General features: G+C 41.4%; 1 protein-coding gene across 3 annotated transcripts; it reads left to right on the top strand.

The window, feature by feature from the left end:
- The first annotated feature begins 107 nt into the window (after positions 1 to 107).
- On the top strand, positions 108 to 23270 carry SPPL2A (signal peptide peptidase like 2A). 3 transcript variants are annotated; one of them, XM_083371029.1, is made up of 17 exons: positions 109 to 177; positions 4612 to 4731; positions 6173 to 6352; positions 7116 to 7199; positions 8717 to 8850; positions 9297 to 9445; positions 10248 to 10344; positions 11532 to 11633; positions 12791 to 12872; positions 13941 to 14015; positions 15239 to 15295; positions 15701 to 15754; positions 16190 to 16289; positions 16554 to 16631; positions 17410 to 17570; positions 22184 to 22228; positions 22972 to 23270. In XM_083371029.1, the coding sequence occupies exons 1-17, from the start codon at positions 124 to 126 to the stop codon at positions 23035 to 23037; spliced, it is 1638 nt and encodes a 545-aa protein (XP_083227155.1). In that variant the 5' UTR covers positions 109 to 123; the 3' UTR covers positions 23038 to 23270. The 3 variants fall into 3 exon arrangements, with proteins under 3 accessions (XP_083227157.1, XP_083227155.1, XP_083227156.1); XM_083371031.1 differs by lacking the exon at positions 15701 to 15754 and having other exon boundaries at positions 108 to 177; XM_083371030.1 differs by lacking the exon at positions 22184 to 22228.
- Positions 23271 to 25248: the final 1978 nt, after the last annotated feature.

The following is a 25248-nucleotide window of genomic DNA, read 5'->3' as shown; positions in this document are numbered from 1 at the left end:
AGCAGCAGCAGCAGCAGCAGCCGGCGGAACCGGCGGCGGGGGGGACGGTTGGCTGCGGGGGGCGGCTGGCCGCAGCGCCTCCGCGGGGGCGGCGTGGAAGGCAGGCGCGGGGGTGGGGGGAGCATGGGGGCCGCCCGGCTGCTGCGGGCCGCGCTGTGGGCCCTCTTCCTGCCGCCGGTAAGGGCTCGGGGGCTGGGGGGGTGGGCTAGGGCGCCGGGATCTCCTGGCGGGGCCGGAGGGAGGAATTTCGGGGGGGGGGGAGGAAGCGCGCCGATTGCCGGAGCCCAGGCTCCCGGGCTTTCCAGCGCTGGAAGTGAAACCTCCGTGGGCGCCAACCAGCCTCTCTGCAGGGCCGGGCCCCGGAGGCTTCCCTCCCAGCCCCCCTCGCCCCCCCGGTCGGGAGACCCCTGGGTGATATAGCTCGCCCCGAGCCGGACTCGAACTCCTGGCCTCTGAGCATAGGAGGAGGGCAAGGGGAGGGAGCGGTCCTGAGTGGCGGTCCAGACCGGAGGCTCCGGGGTCCCTAGCTGGGAGCGTGGGGCGGGCCGGCCTGTCGGTCGGTCAGGGACGGGCTTGCCGTGCATCCCGGTCGGCGGCTCCGTCCGAACCGTAAAAAGAGCCGTCAGGTAGGCGGCTGCTGCTGCTGCTGCTCCGGGTCTTCTTCGTCTGCGCGTGCGCGCCGGTCTCAGCCAGGACACTCGGGCTTCCCCCCAGAATGAGCGGCGGTGGTGGTGGAAGTTGAGGGAGGAGAAACAGGTCCCGGAAGTTGACCGCGTTGGTGGCTGGATTTGGCCTTTGCCTCTGTCAGCTTCGGGGAACGGGGCACCTGCCTGCTCACCGGCTGCTGGCCTAGACCAGGGGTAGGCAACCTCGGCTCTCTTATGACTCATGGACTTCAACTCCCAGAATTCCTGAGTCAGCGTAGCTGACTCAGGAATTCTGGGAGTTGAAGTCCATGAGTCATAAGAGAGCCGAGGTTGCAGGAATTCTGGGAGTTGAAGTCCATGAGTCATAAGAGAGCCGAGGTTGCAGGAATTCTGGGAGTTGAAGTCCATGAGTCATAAGAGAGCCGAGGTTGCAGGAATTCTGGGAGTTGAAGTCCATGAGTCATAAGAGAGCCGAGGTTGCAGGAATTCTGGGAGTTGAAGTCCATGAGTCATAAGAGAGCTGAGGTTGCCTACCCCTGGTCTAGGCCATTGTTTACCTGCCCAGGTGCTAGAAAACTGGGTCTCGAAGGCCATGGGTATCCGCACTGCCTTCTTCGTTGCCCCCCGGGCTAGTAGATGGTCAGGTTCTGGTTTCAATCAGAAATGATCAATGATGAATGGCAACAAAGCCATCTTGTTGGACACCAAGCATGGACGTACTCTTGCTGTGTTGACATTAGCTGGATTGGAAGGGTTACTTTGTGCTTGTTTGTCTTGGGCTAATTCTGCCTAGAGTGATATGAACAGTAGCAATGTGGGAATATGGCAGAGGTAGGCAGGCTGGTGACTCCCAAATATTTTGCATCCTGGTTTCTATTAGTCCTTTGAAAGCAAATGTGCATGTGAGGCTTTCATTCTGTGCTGGAAAAGACCCCTGCAGTATTAAATAGTCTGGCAAACACATGCGTGGGCTCCCAAGGAAGATTATTTTTATAAATATATTGTAAATAAGTGTATTATTATAAATTAAGATCTGTAGCAGAGCCTCCTGGGAGGTTGAAATTCTCAGACACTATTTTGTCCTTGTTTTGAGTCCTGATGTCAAACTGCCCCACGTTTCTCCTATTTGTCCCCCATAGAATCCAGAGAGGCATTGTCAGCAGATGCTGGCATGTATCACCTAAGAAGAAGACCATGTGAAGGCACCTCTTATCTTGGGTACAAAGTTGTTGAGGCCTGTGATGGTGCTGTTGGTATAGATGTGGGGGCAAACTAGACCTCTGGCTTTACTTCAGGGTCTCCAAGTTGGCATCCTTGTCCTGTTGTTTCCTTGTGGCTTGTGAAAATCTGCTTCAGGTTCAGCGGTTTTCTGTAATCAGTTACGGGCTTGCCACCCAGTGCCTGAGAAAGTGTCATGTAGATTGTCCAGTGTGGGCTGTAGATTGTACTTGAGTGATTTGAGTTGTGAGCTCTAGTCTAGGTGACAACTGGCGAGGCTTCTGTCTTTGTGGTCTGTCTTTTAGTAGGTCTGTCTTGGGAATCGTTTCGTTGGTGGGTATTTCAGTCTCCCAAATGCCTGGCTTAATTCCATCCTGGGAGCAGTTTGGTCTAGTAGTGAAGGCACCGCACTAGAAAGTAGGAGACCGTGAGTTCTAGTCTTACTTTAGGCATGAAAGCCGGCTGGGTGACTTTGGACCAGTCACTCACTCTCAGCCCAGTCTTCCTCACAGGGTTGTTTTTATGGAGAAAATAGTAGGTGGAAGGTGTGTTGGATATGTTTGCTGCCTTGAGTTATTTGTAAAAATAATAAAGGCAGGAGACAATTAACAAATGAAGGAATTAGGACAAATGCAGTTGTAGCCAGCATAGACTGGTGATGTTTTTTAGATAGCATGAAACTTATGAATTGTCACACAAATCTAAATGTTTCCAATTTCGATTCACAACGCACCAAATCTTTGCAGTAGTTGACAGTTCCTGTTTTTTTTAAAAAAAGCAAAATCGACAGACACAAATTTGCCCCATAACATTTTTCTAGAGGTTTAATATTTAATGCTTACCCAATACTGTGGCCACGAGTAAGTGTATAGTCCGTAAACAACAACATACAATCAGGACCACAAAATTCACACAGTGTTTCATTCATCAGCTTTGATGCCAGGAAAAAAGGAAGTTAGGATACAGAGTATTGCAAACTGCATAAACAAAGCTCTAGCTGTCATTTCATGGTCAAGTCATTAGGTTTCTCTGAATTGCTTGAATATCTTTCCTCTTAATGTAATGGTTAAAATAATGTATAATAATCACATCTTAATAGGTTACAACTTTGGGCTAACCTAGTCTGGACTCAGAAACTAAAATGGTCAGGTTAATAAATCACCCTGCCAACAAAAGTGCGTATAGTCAAGGCTATGGTCTTTCCAGTTGCAATGTATGGCTGTGAAAGTTGGACCATAAGAAAGGCTGAGCGCCCCTGACCTTCGCTCATTCTGCCGGGACCTGAAGACCTGGCTCTTCGAGCTTTCTGGCCTGGACTGAGAATATTAACTGGGGTTTTAATTGTATTTTAATTGTTATTGGGGTTTTTAGTTTCAAGGTTAGTTTAATCATTTTAATTGTTTTAATTTATGTAATTTGTTGGACTGTTTTAAAAAACCTTGTGAACCGCCCTGAGTCCTACGGGAAAAGGGCGGTATATAAGTTTAATTTAAAAAAAAAAAAGAATCGAGGCCTTTGAACTATGGTGCTGGAGAAGACTCCTGCGAGTCCCTTGGACTGCAAGGTGATCAAACCGGTCCGTCCTAGAGGAGATCAACCCTGACTGCTCTTTAGAAGGCCAGATCCTGTAGATGAAACTCAAATCCTTTGGCCACCTAATGAGAAGGAAGGACTCACTGGAGAAGAGCCTAATGCTGGGAAAGGTTGAGGGCAAGAGAAGAAAGGGACGACAGAGAATGAGGTGGCTGGATGGAGTCACTGAAGCAGTAGGCGTGAGCCTAAATGGACTCCAGAAGATGGTAGAGGACAGGAAGGCCTGGAGGAACGTTGTCCATGGGGTCACGATGGGTCGGACACGACTTCACAACTAACAACAACAACAATAAATAAGAGTAGGATTTTGGAGCTGTAGTCTAGAACCCAGAAAACAGAACCAAACCACTTTGTGTCCCTGAGATCATCCTAAGTCAAGCACAGTTTCAAGGATGGACAGAAAAAACAGGCTGACATGTGGTTAAATTCCCTCCCAAGCCACAATCTGAGTCACTCTCTGGATTCTGTTGACTCAGCCAATCAGCATTTGGTGTTTGAAGAGTGTTTTTGATTACATATTTCCAAGGCAGTGAACAGGAACAGATGAACAAAACAGACATTACATTATTAGTAAACAATGAAGTGGTAACAGCAACAAAATTATGGAAATGGTTAATGCTAAATTCTTCTGGATGAAGAATAATCCCAGTTAAAGTTAAGTTAAATCCTGGGCCATCTATTAAATGGTCTTGCAACTTTTGCTTAATCTTAAAATTAGTTAAGGGAAATCACAACGTGTGAAAATGTCCAGCAGTTCAACCTACAATCTTGTTGAATTCTTCGAATGAAAGTGTTTGAAGAACTGACTGAAAGATTATTATTTTTGGGGGCAGTTTTAATTTTGGCTGAGAAAGGGTTTGAGAAACTCAAAAACCTAAAACTGTTGCATAGTTTTGGTTGGCTTAATAAAGAATGACTTGTATGGAAATTTGATTAAAATAATAATAATAATTGAGTTCATTGCATAAATCAATTTTGGGATGGAGGTGGTCTTGTTGAAGTCAGCTTTCTTAGCCCCAACTTTAAGCAATACTCCATTTTTTAAAGTCTGTGAGATCTATTTATTGCCTTGTGTGGTTCTTGTTAGTTCATAACAAAAAATATAACAATAATACTTTTTAAATAATCTGTTTTTCCCCTTTTCTGATAATAGATAAGTGCCCAGGGAGGGGTTCTGCATACAGTTCAAATTGACAGCCCCTATTTAACAAAGGATTATTGCATCTATTACAATTATACCTGGACTTCCCTTCCTGATAGTTTATCTAACATTGTAAGTATTTATACACTGTTAAGAACTGAATGAATTTCAGTTGGGGACTGTTGTCAAGTTTCAGACATTGTGCCAAGCTGTCTTTATTTTTCTTTAACCCATCGTGATTGGGTCAATGCGTAATACTAAACTACTTGTTTATTTTATTAAGCAAATTTATATAGCCACCCAACTCACATGTTGATAACTCCGGCCAGTTTATAATTTTTTTTAAAAATCTCCCATATGATAAAAAACATCTCCCACCCTCCATGGCAGCAACTACAGAATCAAACCAGCCATTTGATTGTCTCTATTTCCATTTGTGGTCCCAGGCTCCTAATAAAACCATGTTTTCAGGGGCTTTCAGACAAAACAACAAGGTGGGGTCCAACCATAGCTTGACAGGAAGGATGTTCCATAAAGACTAAGGAGAAGCCTTTTTTTTGTTGTCGCACCAGGATTACCTGCTTAATTGATGGGACCTGTAACATGCCCTGTCTTCCTGTCCTGGTGGTTGGGTGACTCTAATAGGGGAGAGGCCATCCATCAAATAGCCTAGTCCCCAACCACGTAGGGCAGGGTTGTCAAACTGCCAGCCCACGGGCCGGACGCGTCACAACGAAACCGCGTCCACCCCATTGCCGGCAATGGGGAAAAAGTTCCGATACATCGCGCGACGTCACGTGACGTTGCGAGTTTGACATGTCTGATGTAGGGCTTTAAAGGTGATAACCAGGACCTTGAATTATAATAAGGAGTAAGCCAGTAAATCCTGTTGGTATAGTGTAGGAACATAGTCAGAAGCATTTGGCATCCCTTTAAAAGACGTCATTGGCCAAGCTATAGTGTGGTATAGTAGAATTGTAAGGAAACAACGCAGGTAAGTCTGTATTCATACATGTAGTAGAAGAACGTGGGAGTGAAATATTTGAAAATGATAAGATTGGGCTGGGTGTAGGAATGTCGGGAATACCATCCTTGTTAAGTTTCGGTAAGCAGAAAGCTAGCCCCATAGGAAAATGTTGGTTTTCAGTTTTACTTGCCTTTCAGATGCAAAGGCAGAAAGTTGAGTCAGGAAACAGGGACCCTCAGATAGGACTTGGCTGCAGCTCTTTAAAGCAGCTGCGTCTTCCCCCCCCCCCGGAAACAGTTGCAGGCATGAGAGGAAGCTTTAGCAGCCCTGGGTGCTTTAAGGGATTGCAAAGTGAGCTTCAGGAATGCCTCCCTTTGGAACCCGAAGCCCTGCACAGCTCTAGCCTCTAACAGAAAATGGTGTGTCCTCTTTGCATTCTCACAAAACGCATTCGGACCCAGGATTTTAATTCTGGTTCCTGTAAATCATAGGAAGTGAGGAAAAAAAGGGGTTTTTGTTAAATAAACTGCGGAAATCTCTTGCATATTTGCTCTTTAATTTTTGCTTTCCTTTTTTTTCAAACGACTTATTTTTATGGTCTTTCAGGCTTATGCAAGACTGGAGTTTTTGACCCCCAAGATGCTCTGCAGCCCATCTGAGGTTACGCAAGACATCAAGAACAAAGCGATCGTAGTGAAGAGGGGAAATTGTACTTTTCTAGAGAAGGCAGAGATTGCTCAGCGGTTGGGTGCTAAATTACTGCTGGTGGCTAGCGAAACTTCCATAGTAAGGTCCAGTTTTTTTGCACAGTTGATTGCTCTCTGTCGGTCTTTTGGTGCTTGGAAACTGACTTGTCCATTTTTTCAATTGTTATGTGATTTGGATCAACATTCACCGATTATTCTAATACAGGGGTAGGCAACCTTGGCTCTTTTATGACTCGTGGACTTCAACTCCCAGAATTCCTGAGCTATATTGGCTCAGGAATTCTGGGAGTTGAAGTCCACGAGTCATAAAAGACCCAAGGTTGCCTATCCCTGTTCTAGTAGGTTAGGCCTACTAGAATCCGAATCTATGGTATCCTATGTAACTTTTAAGCAGTATGATGTTTAAACACACTAGACAAATATATTCTACAGTTTTCTTTATCTTTTATTAAGTGAAATTATCATTCCTGGATTTTCAGCTAATAGGGACCCCCTGAATGACTGTAAATTAAAAAAAAATAGTAATTATCAGTAATCCTTGACTTGCAACTGTTCGTTTAGGAGTTTAAATTTTCCATTTATCCAGACAGGTTTAACTTAAGGCACGTGGAGTCTTTTCAAGAGCTAATAAAGGCAAAGAATGAAAGCCAAATTATGTATGATATACGAAAAGCCAAAATGTCTACATAGTGGATAGTGGTGGAATTGGGGTGTGTGGCTCCGTTAATAATGGTATCTAGAAAAGATGGGACGAATTGGGAGCCATTTTCTCGAGAAATGCCTGTGATTTAATAAGTCTTGGCTCGGGTAAGCAGAGAAAAATTTATTTTCCATTTTTCTAGGGTCCTCCTGGAGGAAACAAAACCCAGAATCTGACTATTCCCATTGCGCTCGTTAGAGACACAGATATAAAGGATTTGGAACAGGTACCTCCTTTTCACAGTGACTTTTTTGGGTGTGTGAGCGAGAAAAACAAATGGGCTTCTGTTGGGAAATAATAGATTTTTAGTACACCCTGAGGCTAAGCTTGTAAGCCGCCCTGAGTCTTCGGAGAAGGGCGGGATATAAATGGAATTAAAATTTAAAATTAAAATTAATTTTTTTTCTTGGTCTGCTTCCATCTTTAAATATTTAGTGACACGCGCTGCAGGTGGTATCTTTCCATTATTTTGCCTTTCTGATTAATACTTTGGGGTTGCGGGTTAATTAACTTGTATTTTGAGAAGGATTGCTTTACCAAGAAATCCTTTCTTTTGCTGATCTATCATAGTTCGGTATTTGTCACCCCTTGGTGGGTTCCTTAAAGAGACACTGAATAAAGCAGTAACTCTTCCTTCCCGAAACGAGCATTATACGTACCACTTCAATGAGATTTTTGCAGCATTTGTCTAGATGACATTCTCAAGCATCTTCTTTTATTTGCTTTTCGCCCTTGTTCTCTTCGCCTCCACCTCTGATTCCCCCTCAGAATCATAGAGATGATCTCAGAGGCTCTCTAGACCTAGCCCCTGCTTTTCTCAGGATCTTCTTGAGCAGTGCATTTCAACCTTAGTATTTTTAAAATGTTTGGATTTCCGCATTCAGAATGGCTGAGAACACCACACTAAGAACATCTTGATTAGTTTTCTTTGAAGTCTTTCAGCAGAGGAGAATTTACCTCTAAACTTTTCTGTGTATATTATTAAATAGCCAACACTTTATTTGTAACTAAGAGCCATCTTATATTTAGCTCTTTTTTCTCATGGCTTTTTGCACGGCTTCTTTGTAAAGCTTGCAGAGTTTATTTTTTTAATCATGCTTGTCCACTGGATTCTCTGATTCTAAGGGGGCTTAAATTGGTTGGCCAACTTTATTCAGGATGACAATGAGGGTGCTTGCCACCAGGAGGTAGAGGGTTTGGTGAACTGGTGCAACAAAAACAGCCTCATTCTAAATGTAGGAAAAATGAAAGAGATCATTGTCAATTTCAGAAAAGGCAGGCACAGCCACATACCTCTGTGTATTAATGATTTACCTGCGGGGGTGGTTAGCAGCATCAAGTTTCTGGGTGTGCAGCTAACAAGTAGGCTAGCTTGGTCACTCAAAAGTGAGAGACACTGGTGAAGCAGGCACAGCAGCGCCTGCATTTTCTGCGTTGCATGAGAAAAGTACATCTTCCTTCCCTGTCCTTACCACTTTCTACAGAGGGACAGTCAAGAGCATCTTGTCATATGGCATTACTGTCTGGTTTGGAAGCATTACTGCTTGGGACAGGAATACGGCGCAGAGAGTGGTGAGGACAGCAGAAAAGTTCAGTCCATGAGTCAGTAGGAGGACATGGCATATAATGACACTAAAGGTTATCTTATGTTAACGTAGGGTGACTATGGATGGGTTATTCAGATGCAGGAAGGATGTCTAATGTTCAACCAAAATTTCTAACTGATATGTTTCTAATTTTTAGAGTCTTGGAAGAAATGTTAATGTGGGATTATATTTACCACCTCAACCGCTCTTTGATTATAGTATGGTGATCATTTTCCTAATCGCGATGTTCTGTGTGTCTCTTGGAGGCTACTGGAGTGGTAGGGCAGAGCTGTGAGTTTAATTTTTACTGTAATATGAAAAACATTTCTAAAGCTGACTGCTAGCTTAGAGTTGCATCCGTTGGGCTTCCATTCACCCTGCGAATTCATTGCACGCTGTTTCAGTTCTTTTAAGTAAATGGAACAACAGAAGAATGGGCATTGCCCAGAGTGGTTTCGATCTGAGATGGGCAGCAAATAAATTTAATAAATCTGCTAGGCGGGCCCAAAAAGCTAGAGGCATTGTGATACACACACCACCCCTTGAGTATCTGTGCAATGTACACAACTTGTTCACACACAGCCAAGTAGTAAATATCAAAACATGTGTTTTTGAAGAACAGAGACTGGGAGGGTACATTTTTCTCAAGAATTATAAGAGCACTAGGGCAAAGTTGCCCAGATTAAAAAGTTTATCATCTGTGGCAATTTCCTAAGTGCTTATTTTTGTCCATCCAGTGAGAAGCTGAAACGAGGCCCCAACCCTGGAAGCAATGACTCATTATCGGATGAAGAAGCTCTTACTTTAACCCCTTTGACAGTTGTCATATTTGTGTCCTTCTGCTGCATTATGCTGGTCTTGATGTATTTCTTCTACAAATGGCTCGGTAAAAAATATATGAATTTATTTAGCCTGGGATTGGAAGGGAAAACTTGTTGCCAGATTGCTAGATCTCTATCCAAGGAGCAGACAGGGTGCTGCATTACCTGAAATCCTTTGTTATTTTAAAATAAGTGTTGGATGGATTTTGGTCTTTGTTACTTCCTGAGGCAGCTTTGCATGCCAAAAGTATTATGGACATTTAAAAAAGCAAATCTTCCCAATGCAATTTAGGCAGATTGTTCATGACCCCAAAGTGCTTTTACAAGCATTTTTTGAGTAACTTGTACAACAGCCCTGCGTGGCGGCAGTTGTTACAATTCCTCTATTGTTAGGCTGGCTATAAGTCCTGGAGGGAGAAATCTGTGGTTTGCCTGAATATTGTGTCTGAATGTGATACATACTTCCTCAAGAAAATGGATAAATGCAGCTCAAAAGCAGGAAGAATAAAGGATACCTCTGTGTAGGTAGTCCTTATTTAGTGACTGCCTTGGACAACGGTTCCCAGTTAATGACGGTGATGAAAAAAAAAATTAAGTTTGTGAACAATCCTCACCTTTATGACCTTCGCTGGTCTGTAAAGAAAAGGAAAGCTGCAGTAATATCCTAAGCATATTCGTGGTTTCACTTAGCGAGCACTTCGCTTAATGACTGAGTTGCCGGTCCCAATTATGGTTGCTAAGTGAGGACTACCTGTATCCACGTTTATATGAATTTTTCTTTCCCATTACTGAAAGATTGATAGTCAGTTGGTTCTAGCCAGTTTGTTTGTAACCACGTCCTCTTGTTTGTTCTCCTTTCTTGTCTAGTGTATGTTGTCATTGCCATATTCTGCATAGCATCTATTTCAAGCATGTACTGCTGTCTCTCTGCCCTAATGAAAAAAATACCTTATGGACAATGCAGGTAAAGTGCCCTGGTTATATACGACTTTTTAAAGAGAAGGCAAAAATAATTCCCTTTTGCAGATGAAAATCACGGTGTCACGGTGACATCTCAATTTGGCCTCCAGCCGATCAGTCTTTGGATGCAGCCGATCGGTTATTTAGTGATGGCTATGGAAAGTGTAGCAGCTGGCCCCTTGTGGTCTTCAGATCACTTCCAGGTCCACAAGAGATTAACTGATACGCCTGTAAACTCTGTGGGCCTATTAAAATGGCACGTTCCAGGGATCTTATGGATCCAGAAGAAACCTGATTGAGGAACGTCCGGTGGACAGGTCCACTGATTGCCTACATAACAACTGGCAAAAAGTGACCTGGGCTTTTGACCTAGTAACTCCTACGTGGCTGATCTTGGTTTGCTCCTTAACTTACCAATAGAAGTGAATTTTTGGAGCTCAGGGTTGAACGGTGGGGTCCTTGGTGCTCTCTGAGCTTGGCTGTTTTCTTGCAGATGTTTCATTGCCCAACTAGGTGACCCTTCTAGCATTGACGGTGTTACCTACCTGGGCAGTGAAACATCTGCCAAGAAAACAACCAAGCTCAGAGAGCACCAAGGATCTCCTTAATTTATGGAGGAACTTCAAGAGATTGAGAAAAACAGCTCCTGGTGGAGAAAGACTAGACATGAATCTGTTCCCAAGTAGGAGCTAAAGTGATCAGAAAGCTGAAAAGGAAAATAAACCTTGAGAACACATTTTGCAAAGGTAGATGGGATCAACTATTAGTTTGTAGAAAGTTGTGAACAGAATGACTCAGAATTAGTCACGGAGCAACCTGGGGATCACAGGTGTCTGCAGGCATTTGTGTATGTATGTATGTATGTATGTATGTATGTATGTATGTATGTCAATGTAGAAGCCACATGCCAGGATATCTATAGGCAGCTCACCCTTAACTTGAGGAAAGAACTTTTTATTAATTAATTAAATATATACACCGGCCGTCTTTCCAGTTGAAGTGAACATGCACTAATATTCTTCTGCTTTGTTTCAGTATAACTTATATCTTAGATGGAAATGGGGGGAAAAAAATCCTTGAAATTTGTTGAGTGTGATACTGAATTTGCAAGGCTGCCTTTCTTGCTGGAAAATGTGCACTCGCATCCTGCATTTGCCAGGCTGATCTGGTGTTGTAACCGTATTGTTTTAGGTTTCCGTGCTGGAACCGCGCCCTTGAAGTCAGACTGGTTTTCCTCTTTCTGTTTTGCGTAGCACTGTCCGTTACCTGGGCTGTGTTTCGGAACGAGGAAAGGTAAGTGAAGAATAGAGCAGAACAGAACAGAACAAAACAAAAAAAAAACAAAACAAAAGAACAGAACAGAATAATAACTTTATTGTTACTTTGAATGTACACTAATTGGCATACATTAAAAGGAAATTTCATTGCATACAGCTCTCATGAGAGCTAGTTTTGTCTAGTGTTTAAAGCAGCAGGCTAGAAAGCAGGATACTGTGAGTTCTAGTCCTGCCTTAGCCATGAAAGCTGGCTGGGTGTCTTTGGGCCACTTACTAGGCGACCGTGAGTTCTAGTTCCACCTTAAGCATGAAAACCGACAGGGTGACTTTTGGCCAATCACCAGGAGATCGTGGGTTCTAGTCCCGCCATAGCCACGAAAGCCAGCTAGGTGACTTTGAACCAAGTCCCTCTCCCTCTCAGTCCAGCCTACCTCACAGGGTTATTGTTGTGGGGAAAATAGGAGGAAGGTGTGTTGGCTACGTTTGCCCCCTTTATTTGTAAAAATAATAAAGGCGGGTCACAAATAAAAAACAAAATAAAGTGAAGAATTTTAGGTTTTTTCCATGTTGGAATAAGCACTGCTAGAAAAAAAAAATCATGTCTTCTGCTCGGCAAAGCGGCAGCAGGGTGTATGGGCGATTGTACAACTGAAATCTCACCCACCCCCTTTATCCCATCCACACACAGGTGTACCCACTAGTTTGGATCTCCCACTCTCCCCTGTGGAAGTCTCTGCCGGGATAGCTCTTCCTCCCCGCCCCCTCTCTTTAAAACAGCCAAAATCGTGTGCATTTTGGGATCCACATCTGTATTTTAAATTTTCAAAGGGTTGAAAAGGGAATTTTTTTTAGGCCAGGAGCTCAAGCCTATAAAATTGGCTGTTAATTCCCCCGTATTATCGAAGCATGACTGAGTAACCAGGGACAAGGATCAAGGTTTCTCTTTTTTGATAACAGTTTTAGATGAAATGGAATCCTTCGCTTGCCCAAACCTTCTGTGTGTGTATTTATTCAGAAGCCTCTGCCGTTACATTATTCAGAAGCCTCTGCCGTTACATTCAGAGGAAGTTTATCTTTTATTGAGTGTGTTGAGGATTACAGCTGAAATTTAAACAAGCATGTGTAGTGTTCTTGTTCCCGTGCTTAAAGATAATCTTTTTTTTTTAATTTTAGCTGGGCTTGGATTTTACAAAATATCCTGGGAATTTCTTTCTGTCTGAACTTTATTAAAACGCTCAAAATGCCCAACTTCAAGGTACAGTAACTTATTTAGCTAAACTATATGGACATAGTAAATAATAGAGTGAAGGAAAGGGAGTATTTTAATTTGCCTCCCACTGTAGCCTTACATTTTGTGTTTAGAGCATCTCGTGAAGATTTTCCCCATTACAGTTAAATTTCTTTGCAAAAAATTGTTACGGAGGTGCTGGATTTCAGCTGCTCTTCCGCAGGCAGCAAGGCTGAGGAAGGAAATGTGTTTTCAGCCATTATTAATAGATGTCAAAGAGAGAGAGAGGGATACAATCATTGGGTTATATCAAATTTAAAAATACAGCACTTATAAGGGCAAGAATAAAATTTCTACTGTTGACTTGAAGTCCTGAATATACATTTGAAAGGGATAGCAGGAATGTGTGGGATGGTTTTTTTAAAAAAAAATAGATTAATATATATTAATATAACAATAGATCACAGTTTCCTTTTCCTAAAAATCGATTGTCTATGTAATCTGTTTTTTACTGAACCACAATCTTTGGACTAAATCTAGAGTAAATCGTACTTAGAGTTAACCCATCGAAAACATTGGACAAGATAACTTTCACTGGATGCCCAGGAAAACTAGTCTGTTTATTGTGTGGCCAAAGAATTTGTACTTACGCAAGGTGTATGGCTACTACTAGATAGACCATAGAAAAGAAAATGAATCTGAAATATGGAATGAATGTCTTTAAGCCATGAGCCTTGGTGGAGCAGTGGGCTAATGCCTCCATAAGTAACACCAGCTGCCTGCAATTAGTGCAGGTTCGCGTCCCACCAGGCTCAAGGTTGACTCAGCCTTCCATCCTTCCGAGGTAGGTAAAATGAGGACCCAGATTGTTGGGGGCAATTAAGCTGACTTTGTAATAATGCCGCTTGGGGTGTGTGTGAAAGCCCTAATAAGCAGGCATATACATAGAATGAAGGCTACTGCTAAGCTTGTAAAGCTGCCCTGAGTCTTCGGAGAAGGGCGGGATATAAATGTAATAAAAATAAAAATAAAATAAAGTTTGAAAGGGTTTTGCATACTTTTTTTAAAAATAAACATCTGTTCTTTGTTCTCTAGTCATGTGTGATTCTTCTAGGTCTCCTTCTTTTATATGATGTATTTTTTGTCTTCATCACACCTTACATTACAAAAGTAAGTATGCAGGTTTTATAACGATTATTTTCATCATGCAGAGGGGATTCGATTTTGGATGTAGTGTTTTTATGAAAAATATGCTCCAATTCAGTGACAATTTTAAGCGTACAAGTCCAACATTTTGGTTTAATCTGATCCATCCCTGGTGTAGAAATAGGAAGACTTAAGCAGTACAGGTACTGCTTTCACTTAAAACTATTTGTTTAGCGACCTTTGGGAGTTATAACGACATTGAAAAAACTGACTTACAACAGGTCCTCACAACTGTCGCAACATCTTCACAATCATTTGTGAATCATTTGACAACTGGGATATATTTATCATGATTGCAGCATTCCAGGATCTTGTGATCACCATTTGTGATCTTTCCAGCCAACATCTGGCAAACAAAGTCAATGGGCAAACCTGGGATTTGGTTAATGAGCACATGATTCACTTAAGAACTTGCTTAACAACCATGGGGAAAAAGGTTGTAAAATTGTGCGTGACTTGCTTAATGATCTCTGTGCTTAGCAATAGAAATGATGGTCCTAATTGAGGTCTTAAGTCAAGGACTACCTGTAGAATATTGGCTGTTATTCAATACTACTAGTTGCCTTTGTGTGGCACTGTGATGCCATTAAATTAGAATAAGGTCTAGATAAAGCGAACTATATAATATCCCAGTCTCTTAATTCCAGGACTTTTAAATATTCCAAACAATTTATTTCAGGTCTAGTAGTCCAATTCTCAAAATACGGAGACTAAAAGTCCATTATTTATTTATTGTATAAACATTTGCATATCTACTGTATTTATCTTCTGCTTATTTTATTTTAAAATATGCATTTAGGCTTCATGTCCTAGTGTTTTAGTGTCTTGTTTACGTGTTTTAAGTTTCCTGTCCTGATGGAAATTGCATTAAATCAGCCTGGTTTGATGCCTGTTTCCAATAAATTCATGAAATATACTTGCAGCTAGCATTTCCTGCAAATCATATAGAACCAACTGTGACATCAAGTTTGTTCTGATTTTGCTTTTTTTCATGTCATCATCTCATGTTAATCTTTATTGGATTATGAACAATCCTGGTTCCTAATTCATTCCGTTTTATATGACTTTGCCAGGGAGTGTCCTGGCCAAACGTCTACTGAAAAAAATGCATTGAGTTTTAAATGCCTAATATTTAAGTATTTCCAGAATGAATGATTCAGCATCAATATTATTTTTCAAACTTTCAGAGTGGAGAAAGTATCATGGTTGAAGTGGCAATCGGACCGCTTGAAAGCAGTGAAAAGGTAGGCATATTATCTTTTGGAAAACCAGTTGCTTCTGTTTTCACAGGTTGGGTTATATTATAATATTCCACTTGTTTTTCATTAACACACAATCTTGGCTAAAATCATCTTAGAGACCTTTTAAACCAGTGTTTCTCAGCTTGGCAACTTGAAAATGTGCGGACTTCAACTTTCAGAATTTCTGGCTGGAGAACGTCTTATAAGTTGCCAAGGTTGAGAAACATTGTCTTAAACTTTTGGGGAGAGAGAAAGTGAATACAGGACTAGTCTTTCTCCTCCTCCATGTAAATTGTGCTTGGGTATTACCCTTAATATTCCAATATAAACTGCTTACAAAATATAGCCATTTTTTTAATCTTTTTTTTCCCAAGTATTAAATGCTTGTTGACTTGGGTTTGATCCTAGAATGATGGAAACTTGATGGATGCCTCTGCTGAACAGTCAGCTCCTCATGAGAAAGTAAGGATTGTGTTTAAGATACATTCCATTGATTTTCAATGGCCTCCTTTGAAAAAAAAAACCAACAATATTCTTTGGGGCAAGGGGAAAAAAACTCGATTCTCTGTTCTCTCCATGTTAATTTCTTCAGGATTTGGATCTAAGTGTTGCCCAATCAATTTCGATCAAGCTAAAATCTTTTCTCTCCTGGGGTGCATTTTATCAATCATTTGTCAGTGGTGTCTTGTCTGCTATATACAGATGTTTCCTCTGTGGCATTTGTGTTTGATCATACTTTTGCACATTCTGCATCTTGGTTACTGTTTTCTGAATGTAGGTCCTCCATAACATGTTGTATGTGAACTAGATAAGTAAATGATTCTGATAAAATGTTATTTTTCGTGAAAAATTCCTTTGGATTGGTCTACAGAGTTGTTAAAAACAACTGTCTTTCAGTTGCCGGTGGTTTTCAAGGTGCCCAGGTTGGACTTATCACCAGCAGTGTTGTGTATGAGACCATTTTCATTACTTGGATTTGGTGATGTTGTTATTCCAGGTAAGTGTCTCTTTCAGTTCAGATTCACTTAACAACGGTGTGACTAATATAAGAACCGCAGTGATTCACTTAACAAATGTGGTGAGAAAATTCGTAAAATGGGGCAAGACCCAACTTAAGAAATTTCTCGCTTAACAACATAAATTGGGGGCTCAGTTGTGCTCTTAAGTTGAGGACCGCCTGTAATCCTGTTGTTTTGAGGACTTTGTTTTCTTCCTGACAAAATCCCTCTGACCTGTCTTTCTTTCTTTCTTTCTTTTTAAGGTCTCCTGGTTGCGTACTGCAACAGATTTGATGTGCAAACCAGCTCTTCCTCTGTGTATTTCATTTTATGCACCATAGGTAATTTATCCCAATAATTATTTTGAAAAACAGAATTGGGAATGACCCTTGAGATAAGAGCCGATCCTACCCTCTTGGCCTTTTAGGAGAAGCCTTAAAACCTGGCTCTGCCCGTTGGCCTGGGGTTCCCTGTTGTAGGTGGTTAGTGGATGAAGAGATTATTTCACCTCTACCCTTCTGTGTGTTGCTCTTTCCTAGCTATCTTTGTTAGTTTTAATGATGTTGGAGAGCAACCATCCTGGCTGGAAGGGCTGAAGCACAGAATACACCAGGACTCTCTATGTAAACACAAGAGAGTGAGGTCTGGCCCTGTCTGAATGCTTAGGGCAGGGCTCTTCAAACTTGGCCCTTTTATGACTTATGGACTTCAATTCCCAGAATTCCTCAGCTAGCGTGCCTGGCTGAGGAATTCTGGGTGTTGAAGTCCACAAGTCATAAAAGGGCCAAGTTTGAAGAGCCCTGGCTTAGGGCCTTATCTAGTAGTTTCCATATGAAAGCTACCAGTCTGGCGAGATTCCTGTATTAAAGAGGCAGAAAACGGTAAAGTAGTCAGTTCAAACCTTATATACATGGCTCTGGTTGTTTGCGCCTGATGAATAGTTATGCTCATTTTGGCTTGTTGTGTAAGCCACCTAGAACCGCCTGATGGTGAGTTGGTCAGCATACAAATTTAATAAATAAAAATAAATTACCATGCCTAGCCTAAACCAAGGAGCCTAAAAATCTGTGGCATTCAGTGACATTTTTTTTTAAAAAAAATGTTTGCCTTGTTCTACAGCTTATGGTGTTGGCATGGTGCTCACCTTCGTGTGTCTAGTACTGATGAAGAAGGCTCAACCGGCTCTTCTCTATTTAGTGCCTTGCACACTCATCCCTTGTGTCCTGATTGCTTTGTACCGCAAGGAGATGAAAAAGTTCTGGAATGGTAACAGCTATCAGGTGAGGAGAGACTATTTGGGTCCTGGGAGTAGATGCTGCTTGTTCTTCTTCATACAAGGGGCATAGCTGCTGGGTTGGGATTGGCGTGTTCAGGGACAAGGTCGCTCTTGGTTGTGATAATTCTCTGTCCGATGTTGACCCACTCAGTGCCCTTTAGCCCAACGTACCTCACAAGACTGTTGTGACTGTAAAAAATAATTTTGAGGCTGGGATGCTACATATGCTGCCTTGAGCTCGGAGAAAAAGGGAGATAATCAGTCTAGTAGTATGTGTGCCTTCAAGTCACTCTCGACTCCTTGGGACTGCCAGGACAAGTCCCTGCAGTTCGCTTGGCAACATTTTTGGAAGTGTTTTTGCCGTTGCCTTCTTCCTGGGGTCGAGGTAGAAGGACTGGCTCCAAGTCGTCTGGCTGGTTTTGTGCCTATGGCAGGATTAAAGCTCGCAGTCTCCCTGTTTTTAGCTTGGTGCCTTAATCCGCTATACCAAGCCGTAATCTAAGAGCAAATAAAGTAAATCTTCCCAAAATACCTTGCTGAAAGAGAATCTCTTTTGAAGGAGACCAGGAGGGCAGAAAGTGGGTCTGAGAGGGTCAGAGCCACTTTGCAATGCCCTTTGCCCCGTTCCCTCGCTCACCGCCCGCATCCGCTTCCTGCCTGCGCTCTGCTTTATTTTTTTTGTCCTGCCTTCACTGCTTTTCTGTGCATCTGACTCTCTTCTCCTTTTGGTCTGTGCTTCTTCTTTCCATGTCCTCAACTGCTTTGCTTCTCTGCCACCTGCATATCTGCCTATTGGCTTGGCTGTTCTGTAGCTTCCCCGTTCCAGATGTTGCCTTCATCCAAACTGTTTTTTTGCCAGTACTCTACTCCCTAACCTTTGCCCAGTGGTTCTCCATCTCATTTGCTGTTAACCCAGCCTTCCTCCTCATTTGCAGACTTCCGGCAACTCTGCTCAGTCCTGTCCAATCTGTTTTCATCTTCTTCTCCAGCTCCTTGCCGCCTTCTGTGGTCTCTACCTCCTCCCTTGCTCCCCCTTCCCCTTACAGGACATGGATGGGATCCTCAAACTGATCAACGGTGTGTATCTTTAATGTGGGTCAATTACCCAGGTGTAGCGGTTAAGACCTGTGAAATCCTTCTCCCTTCCGATTTTTAAAACAATCTGGTTAAAGACCCGACAAGTTGATTCCAGTGTAAGCTTTGGTGGGTCGTAGTCCATTTTGTCAAAGGTCCGGGATATAATTTATATATCCGGGGCATGTGAAATCTACCCAGCTGTAGTGAGTGGGTGGAGAGAAGAAAAGAGAAAAAAGGGAAACGGGGGGAAAAAAAAGAGGAAATAGAGACAGAATTATGTTCCGTCTTGACCCAAACCTACTCAGCAATAAGATGTGACACCAGAGATTTGAAGGTCATCTGATGATGGGTCCTGTTTTTGATATTACCATGGAAATCAGGGATTTTATTTTAATCCCATTTATATCCCGCCCTTCTCCGAAGACTCAAGGCGGCTTACAATCTAAGCACAAATCAAATGTGCTTAGCAATAGCCTTCATTCTATGTATATGCCTGCTTATTAGGGCTTTCACACACACCCCAAGGGGCATTATTACAAAGTCAGCTTAATTGCCCCCAACAATCTGGGTCCTCATTTTACCTACCTCGGAAGGATGGAAGGCTGAGTCAACCTAAATTTTCTTTTTAGCCTGCTTCCTGTAAACTAGTGAACTCACAGTTCTGTTCACTGATAATGGAGGATTGTGCAGCTGGATGTTTACAGAGTGGTCTTCTGAACCTTTATCAACTGGGGAAGCAATCATTGCTGTAGGCACCAAAGCGGTGTCGCTTAGTTCAATATGTACTTTGTGCCTCTTTCTCCGGTCTCCCATATGGGCCCAGCTGGGCCTGGGAAATAAAGAGGAAAACAAAATGCAACACAATTCATATTTCCAATCGCAGCCTTTCCCCCCCCCTCCCCGCCCCTACTACTTCGCTCCCACTTCTAAACTAACAACTGACTACTCGTATCTCGGAATTGCAGGTTTCATTATTTAGAAGTGCTTAAGTTGCCATAGCGATAGTTTCGTATGCTTTTCTCAGCAAGCAAGGATTTAAATTGCTTTGAACTTTGGATCTTTGTGTCAGCATGACTTAGTCTGGAATGAAAATTCTAACTCCCCATAGGAGAATTGGGAGGCAGTTCAAACAGGGCTCAGTTCAATGAGACCTTTAATCTAGTCGGTAAGTTCTCGGCGGCAAGACATCTTTTCATTTGGCGTGATCCTATCTACCTTGCACTTTTTCAAAGCAAAAGTCCACACTTTATTTCCTGCAAGCTCAGGCTGTGGGATTCAACCAGCTATTAACATTCAACACCAAGAAGGGGAAAAGTCACCAGAATTGATTAACTGTCAGGTAAACAGTCATCCAGATTTGCTGAGTGGGAAATCCTTTGGAGGCAGTTCCAAGTTACCTGCACTGAAATTAATGCTCGTTGCAAAGTGTAGTGAGCGATCTTGTGATGTCGTTTCTGGATAAATTTCCCAGCCAACCAGATTTTGGCAAAGATACCCAAAGTGTTTACTAACTAAGCAGTGATTGGATGAACATAATTCCTTGTTAAATATTTTTGGAAATCTTAAAAAAGGGCACTGATCTTGATTCTTGAACCGATATACTCTCATTGTCCTACATTATAGTGGCACAAAGTGATGCTATTTGGAGCTTGCTTTTTGGTCTTATTTCTTAGTTAGGCGTGTGGCTAAATGTGAATAGAATCTTTCTGGGGTTTCCTGAAGTCTGCTTGGAGATCTTTGGAACCCGTTACACAGTTAGAGCTGAATAATCACCATGTTTTGCCTACTTGTGTTTTTCCATCCGGCCCTTTTAGTCTAACTTAGCGAGGATGATAAATGCTGAATCAGCCAAAGAAGCCATGTGATAGTTTAGTAAATGTTATAAAAATAATCTGCAATTTTACGGGCTTGGTGCTTAAATGGAAGCAGGTGCACCTGATATTTTTCTCTCCCTCTAGAAACTTCAGTTCAGCTCTGCATCACAATAAATTCTGCAGCTTTCATGTTTGTACGTTGCCTTAAGTACACCTGTGGTAGAAAGGCAGGGGATAAATGGAAGGAATAAGTATATTTTGTCTTTATTTTTATTTCTGCTGGTGGTGGAAAAGGATAGCGAAATCCTAGCTAGATTCCTCTGGCCTCTTTGGAATGTCAACCGTTATTTCCCACATATTTCCAGACCTGTCTTTGCCTGCCAGCCATAACGACTGTAACTGGTTACCATCCACAAGTTGCACTGGATGCTTTTACAAGCTCGAGGCGTTCACACATGCCAAACTCTGAGGTTGCCGAGCTGGCCTCCTCTCCACCCCACTCCCCACAACAGCGTGCCTCTGTTTTTGAGTTGATGGAGCCAGCTAGCAAATAAAAATTAGCTTGAAGGTTGCCTCGTCCACTTCCCGCCTCCCCATGTTTACTTTTGGCCTGAGTTGGCAGCCTGTGGTTTTTCAGTCTGCACTTGGTTTGCTTCTTGACATGGAAAGAATTGGACACCAGCATTCTGTCCACGAACAAAGTCAGGGCCACATGTTTCAGGCTGGGTCTGTTTGCCCAGGTCTTCAGCTTAGTATAGCGGTTACATGATTTCTTTCTTTCCTGGATCTTTTTCTGGGTTGGGATGCTATTTTTGCAAAGAGAGCCTTCATTGCTTTTCCAGCCACATTTTTGGGAGAGTTCTTGTGTCGGATGTGTTAAGAGCCAGATGTTTGGGCATTTGAATGAGTAGAACTATATCTCTCTAGCAGCATCTGCTTAGATCGGGGGTCAGCAAATGTGGCAACTTGTGGACTTCAAGTCCCAGAATTCCTCAGCCAGCCATGTTGGCTGGGGAATTCTGGGAGTTGAAGTCCACAAGGCTTAAAGTTAAGGGTGCTTGGTGCTCTCTGAGCTTGTTTGCAGACATTTCATTACCCAAACTAGGTGACGTCAGCAGAGCTAATCATTATTGTGAAAATCAACATCATCACTAGCGTTGATGATGTCACCTAGTGTGAGTAATGAAACATCTGCAAGAAAACAACCAAGCTCAGAGAGCATCAAGGACCCCTCATTTCAATCCTGTGCTATAAATATTCTCTTTTATTAGTCTTAAATTTGCCAAGTTTGGAGACCTCTGGTTCAGATGCCCAGTTTTCTGCAACAGGTGAGCTGCAGGCTACCCTAGCCTCATGTCTTGAGCCAGTTTAAGATGAAAAATTTATCCCAGCTCTGACCATGCAACAGATTCAGATTTATTTGGCGTCTATCCCTGTTTAAGAAAGCCATAGGAATTAACTCACACAGGAAAGTATTTGACTCATTAAAACAGAAGCAAAGGAGGCGTGTTCATCCCTCTGGTTTTATGCTTGCATTTATTTATTTATTTTAAAGTCACCCTCTTTGGCTTCACAGATTTTCTGGCAAATATACATTGCAGAAAAACTCTCCCCCTCTCCCCCATTAGCTTTTAGAAAATATTAACTTCAAGAGAACTAATGACTTACCTATTTATTAGTTCTTTCCTTTCTGGGGAGTTATGGGTATTTTTTTGTTTTTTTTAAGTCCCCAGGTTTTTTCTCCAACACTAAGATATCAGCTGCTGATTTTGTGAGTGATGACAGCTTTCTTTCTCTCATAGTTGGATAGTAAGAGTATATATTTAGTAAGAGTGAAGATACTTCAGCAATATGTACATCAGGTTCACATGTTTGCTTACTCATGATTTATTGACTAAATATTTAATTCAAACAATTTGCTATGTCCCAAACTAACACTTTTTTACTCCTGCAGTTAATCTGAAACCAGCCATTGTGTTTTATAATTGTATAATCCAATGGATGCTTCAGTTTGCTTCTTCTGTTTCTGACTTTCCGCAGAAATGGTTTTTTGTCCTCTTCCCATAAATCAATTTGTTTTTAGAATCTCCCAGCAGTTTTTAAGTATAGCTTCTCTACTATAATATAGTTTTTAATGCTTTCTTAAACATTTCCATAAATGTGCTATGTGTATGAAGTACATCAAATTGTACCTGGCTGAGAACATCTAATGTTTTTGCTCAGTTCATTTTCCAGGGATTCCTTAAAAGAAGAAGCAATCATTTTTAATTTTCAGGTGCAAATTGTTCTACTCACATTTTCCAAATATATGAATTTGTAAACTGATAGTAAAACTTTACTGTTTGTTTTGTTGCTTCGGAACAGGGGTTCTGATTATACACTTAGACAAACCTACTTTATCTTCGGTTCTGGCTGAATGCCATCACATTTATTATATTACGATCCTTGTAATTGCCTAGCAGAAATACGAAGCCAGCAATTGGATCGCTAACATACCATTTCTTTTATACCCAGGTGATGAATTCTGCTTCTAATGAAGAAAATGCCACCCAAGCCACCCAACACCATGAGGGACAATAACGCATCACCAAAAATAATGTACTATGATTTTGTACTCAAATAATAGAGACTGGTTTAATTTTTAAACTGGAATATTTCATACACTTTATTATGAAAAGAATCACCTTTTTTTACACTTGCACATATATTTTTGTGAAACGTTTACTATTGATATTCTCAGAATTGTTAGAACATGTTATCTCTTGAGGTACCGAACCATATTCAATAAACCTGTGCCTTGCTTCAATTCAAAAGTTTGTGGCCTATGAGTTAGATAGTATTTCTAATCAACCGTCCAATTTGCTCCTGGATCCCAGGCTTTCCACCTAAATCTTGTATTTGAAGCATTTAGGAGCAGAATAATGCAGACCAGAAGTGTCTTATCAGAGGTCCAGCTAGCAAAAAACGCCATAGGTTACTATGCAAATACAAGAAAGTAACAATGGGCAACTAAGAGTTTCATGCAACCATGTAATCCCATGAGTACAGTTCCCAGAGTTCCAGGTTGATGCCAATATTCTGCAGCAAAATATATATTTGATTACATGCAATGATTGTTCCCCAAAAGAGAAAATCAGTGGCACTGAGGCCTCAATATTCCCCCTTTTTAAGCTTATCAAATCCTGAAAAAACAACAACCTGAAATGTTCAGCCCTGCCCTTTCCATTTTATAGCAAAGTCACTGTCACAAATCTCTTTATCATCAGTGGCTCAAAGAAAAAAGATATACAACGTGTGGCCGCAAAGCAGCTCCTTACCCGTATTATAATAATAATGTTATAATGTATGATAATAAGATGTAGAGGGGTTAGGAAGTCATAAAATGAGTAAGATGGACAAAGAATCAGCTGGGATGAGCCCATTAACTCATTATTATTATAATTGGGAGTTCCTGTACTTAATCCATCACGAGCTAATGAATATTTTTTAAAAATACTTAAGATAAAAACAGGAAGAAGATAAAAGAAGATAAAAACCAGAAACTTATTTTTCCTCTTTAAACGTAAGCACAAAGTCTAAGTTTAAAAATCAGAGGTTCATTTTTTAGTTCTCCCTAACTCACCTTTTATTGTCATCACTGTTAACACATCCATCATTTGAATTTTTATTTCAGCTTGTGCCTTAGTGCAAAGCTTTTACAAAGGTCATCATAATATTAATAAAATAAATTCAGCTCTAGCATTTTGATTTGAAAGAGATTTCCTACTTTTAGCATCTCCTGGAAGTGCTAATGAACAGAAGTTTAGTAACTTTGAGGACCAGCATAGTTTTAAACCAAAGATACAAATGTGGATAAGAAAAAAAGGGAAAAAAAGACTTTAGTTTAGATGTAATATAAGAACAACAGTATAACATAAACTTCCTCATTTGGTGTCTTCCAAATATCTTAGGACTGCAGCTACAGAATATTGTTAAGAATTCTGGGAATTGTATTCTACACATGTTTAAAAGCCATTGAGTTAGGAAAAGCTGGAATAATTAGGTAGCATAGATCTTGTAGCTCAAGCGAAGAAACCAGAAGCTTTTGAAATAACTGTTTTTCATGATGTTTTCACTCAGGAGAAATAGGCTTCATTTAAATGAAGCTTCATTTAAGCTAATGAGAACAAGTCTAAAAAAGCAATTTAAAAGCACTGTCTATTCTTTCTTAATAGTTGCATATTTGTAAGTCATCTCCCTAAGAGAAGGCAGATCCATAAAGCAAGAATTTCCTCTGAACATGGAGGCTGTCTCATAACAATTTAAAGTTTTGATTTTGTGTGGGCTTCTGATTTGAGGTGACACCTGCATGAAGAAGGTTGTCTTCATGGAAACCTTTCTCCCATATCCCAAGATGTAGGCAATGAAGGGGAAAATAGATTGAGGTACCGTAGCTACAATTCCTTAATCCGTATATCAGATAATATGTTCAGGGACTTTCCTGGACCGTTTTATGAAAGTTTCCATTCATTGTTGAGCAGAATATAGAAATGGAAAATGGCCTACATTTTCTTGATATACCATTGGGGTCTTCTGTATACGTTTTCTTGTTAGGGAGCAGGAGCACACAGCTGGGCTATTTCTTGGTGTTTTTTCCAGTCATAATTGATGAACCTTTAATTATTACCTGAGTCCTTTCTGTCAAAAGTCTTACTGATCATATGAGACACATTTAAAACATCCAGGGATGCAGAACACGGATCCAATTGGTGACGGAACATCAGGTTTACAGATCTAAGAAACTTGAAACAA

This window comes from Vipera ursinii (assembly GCF_947247035.1).
Source record: "Vipera ursinii genome assembly, chromosome: 11".
Taxonomy (NCBI): Eukaryota; Metazoa; Chordata; class Lepidosauria; order Squamata; family Viperidae; genus Vipera; species Vipera ursinii.
Note: the sequence above shows the minus strand (reverse complement) of the source record. Positions and strands in the feature narration are given on the sequence as shown.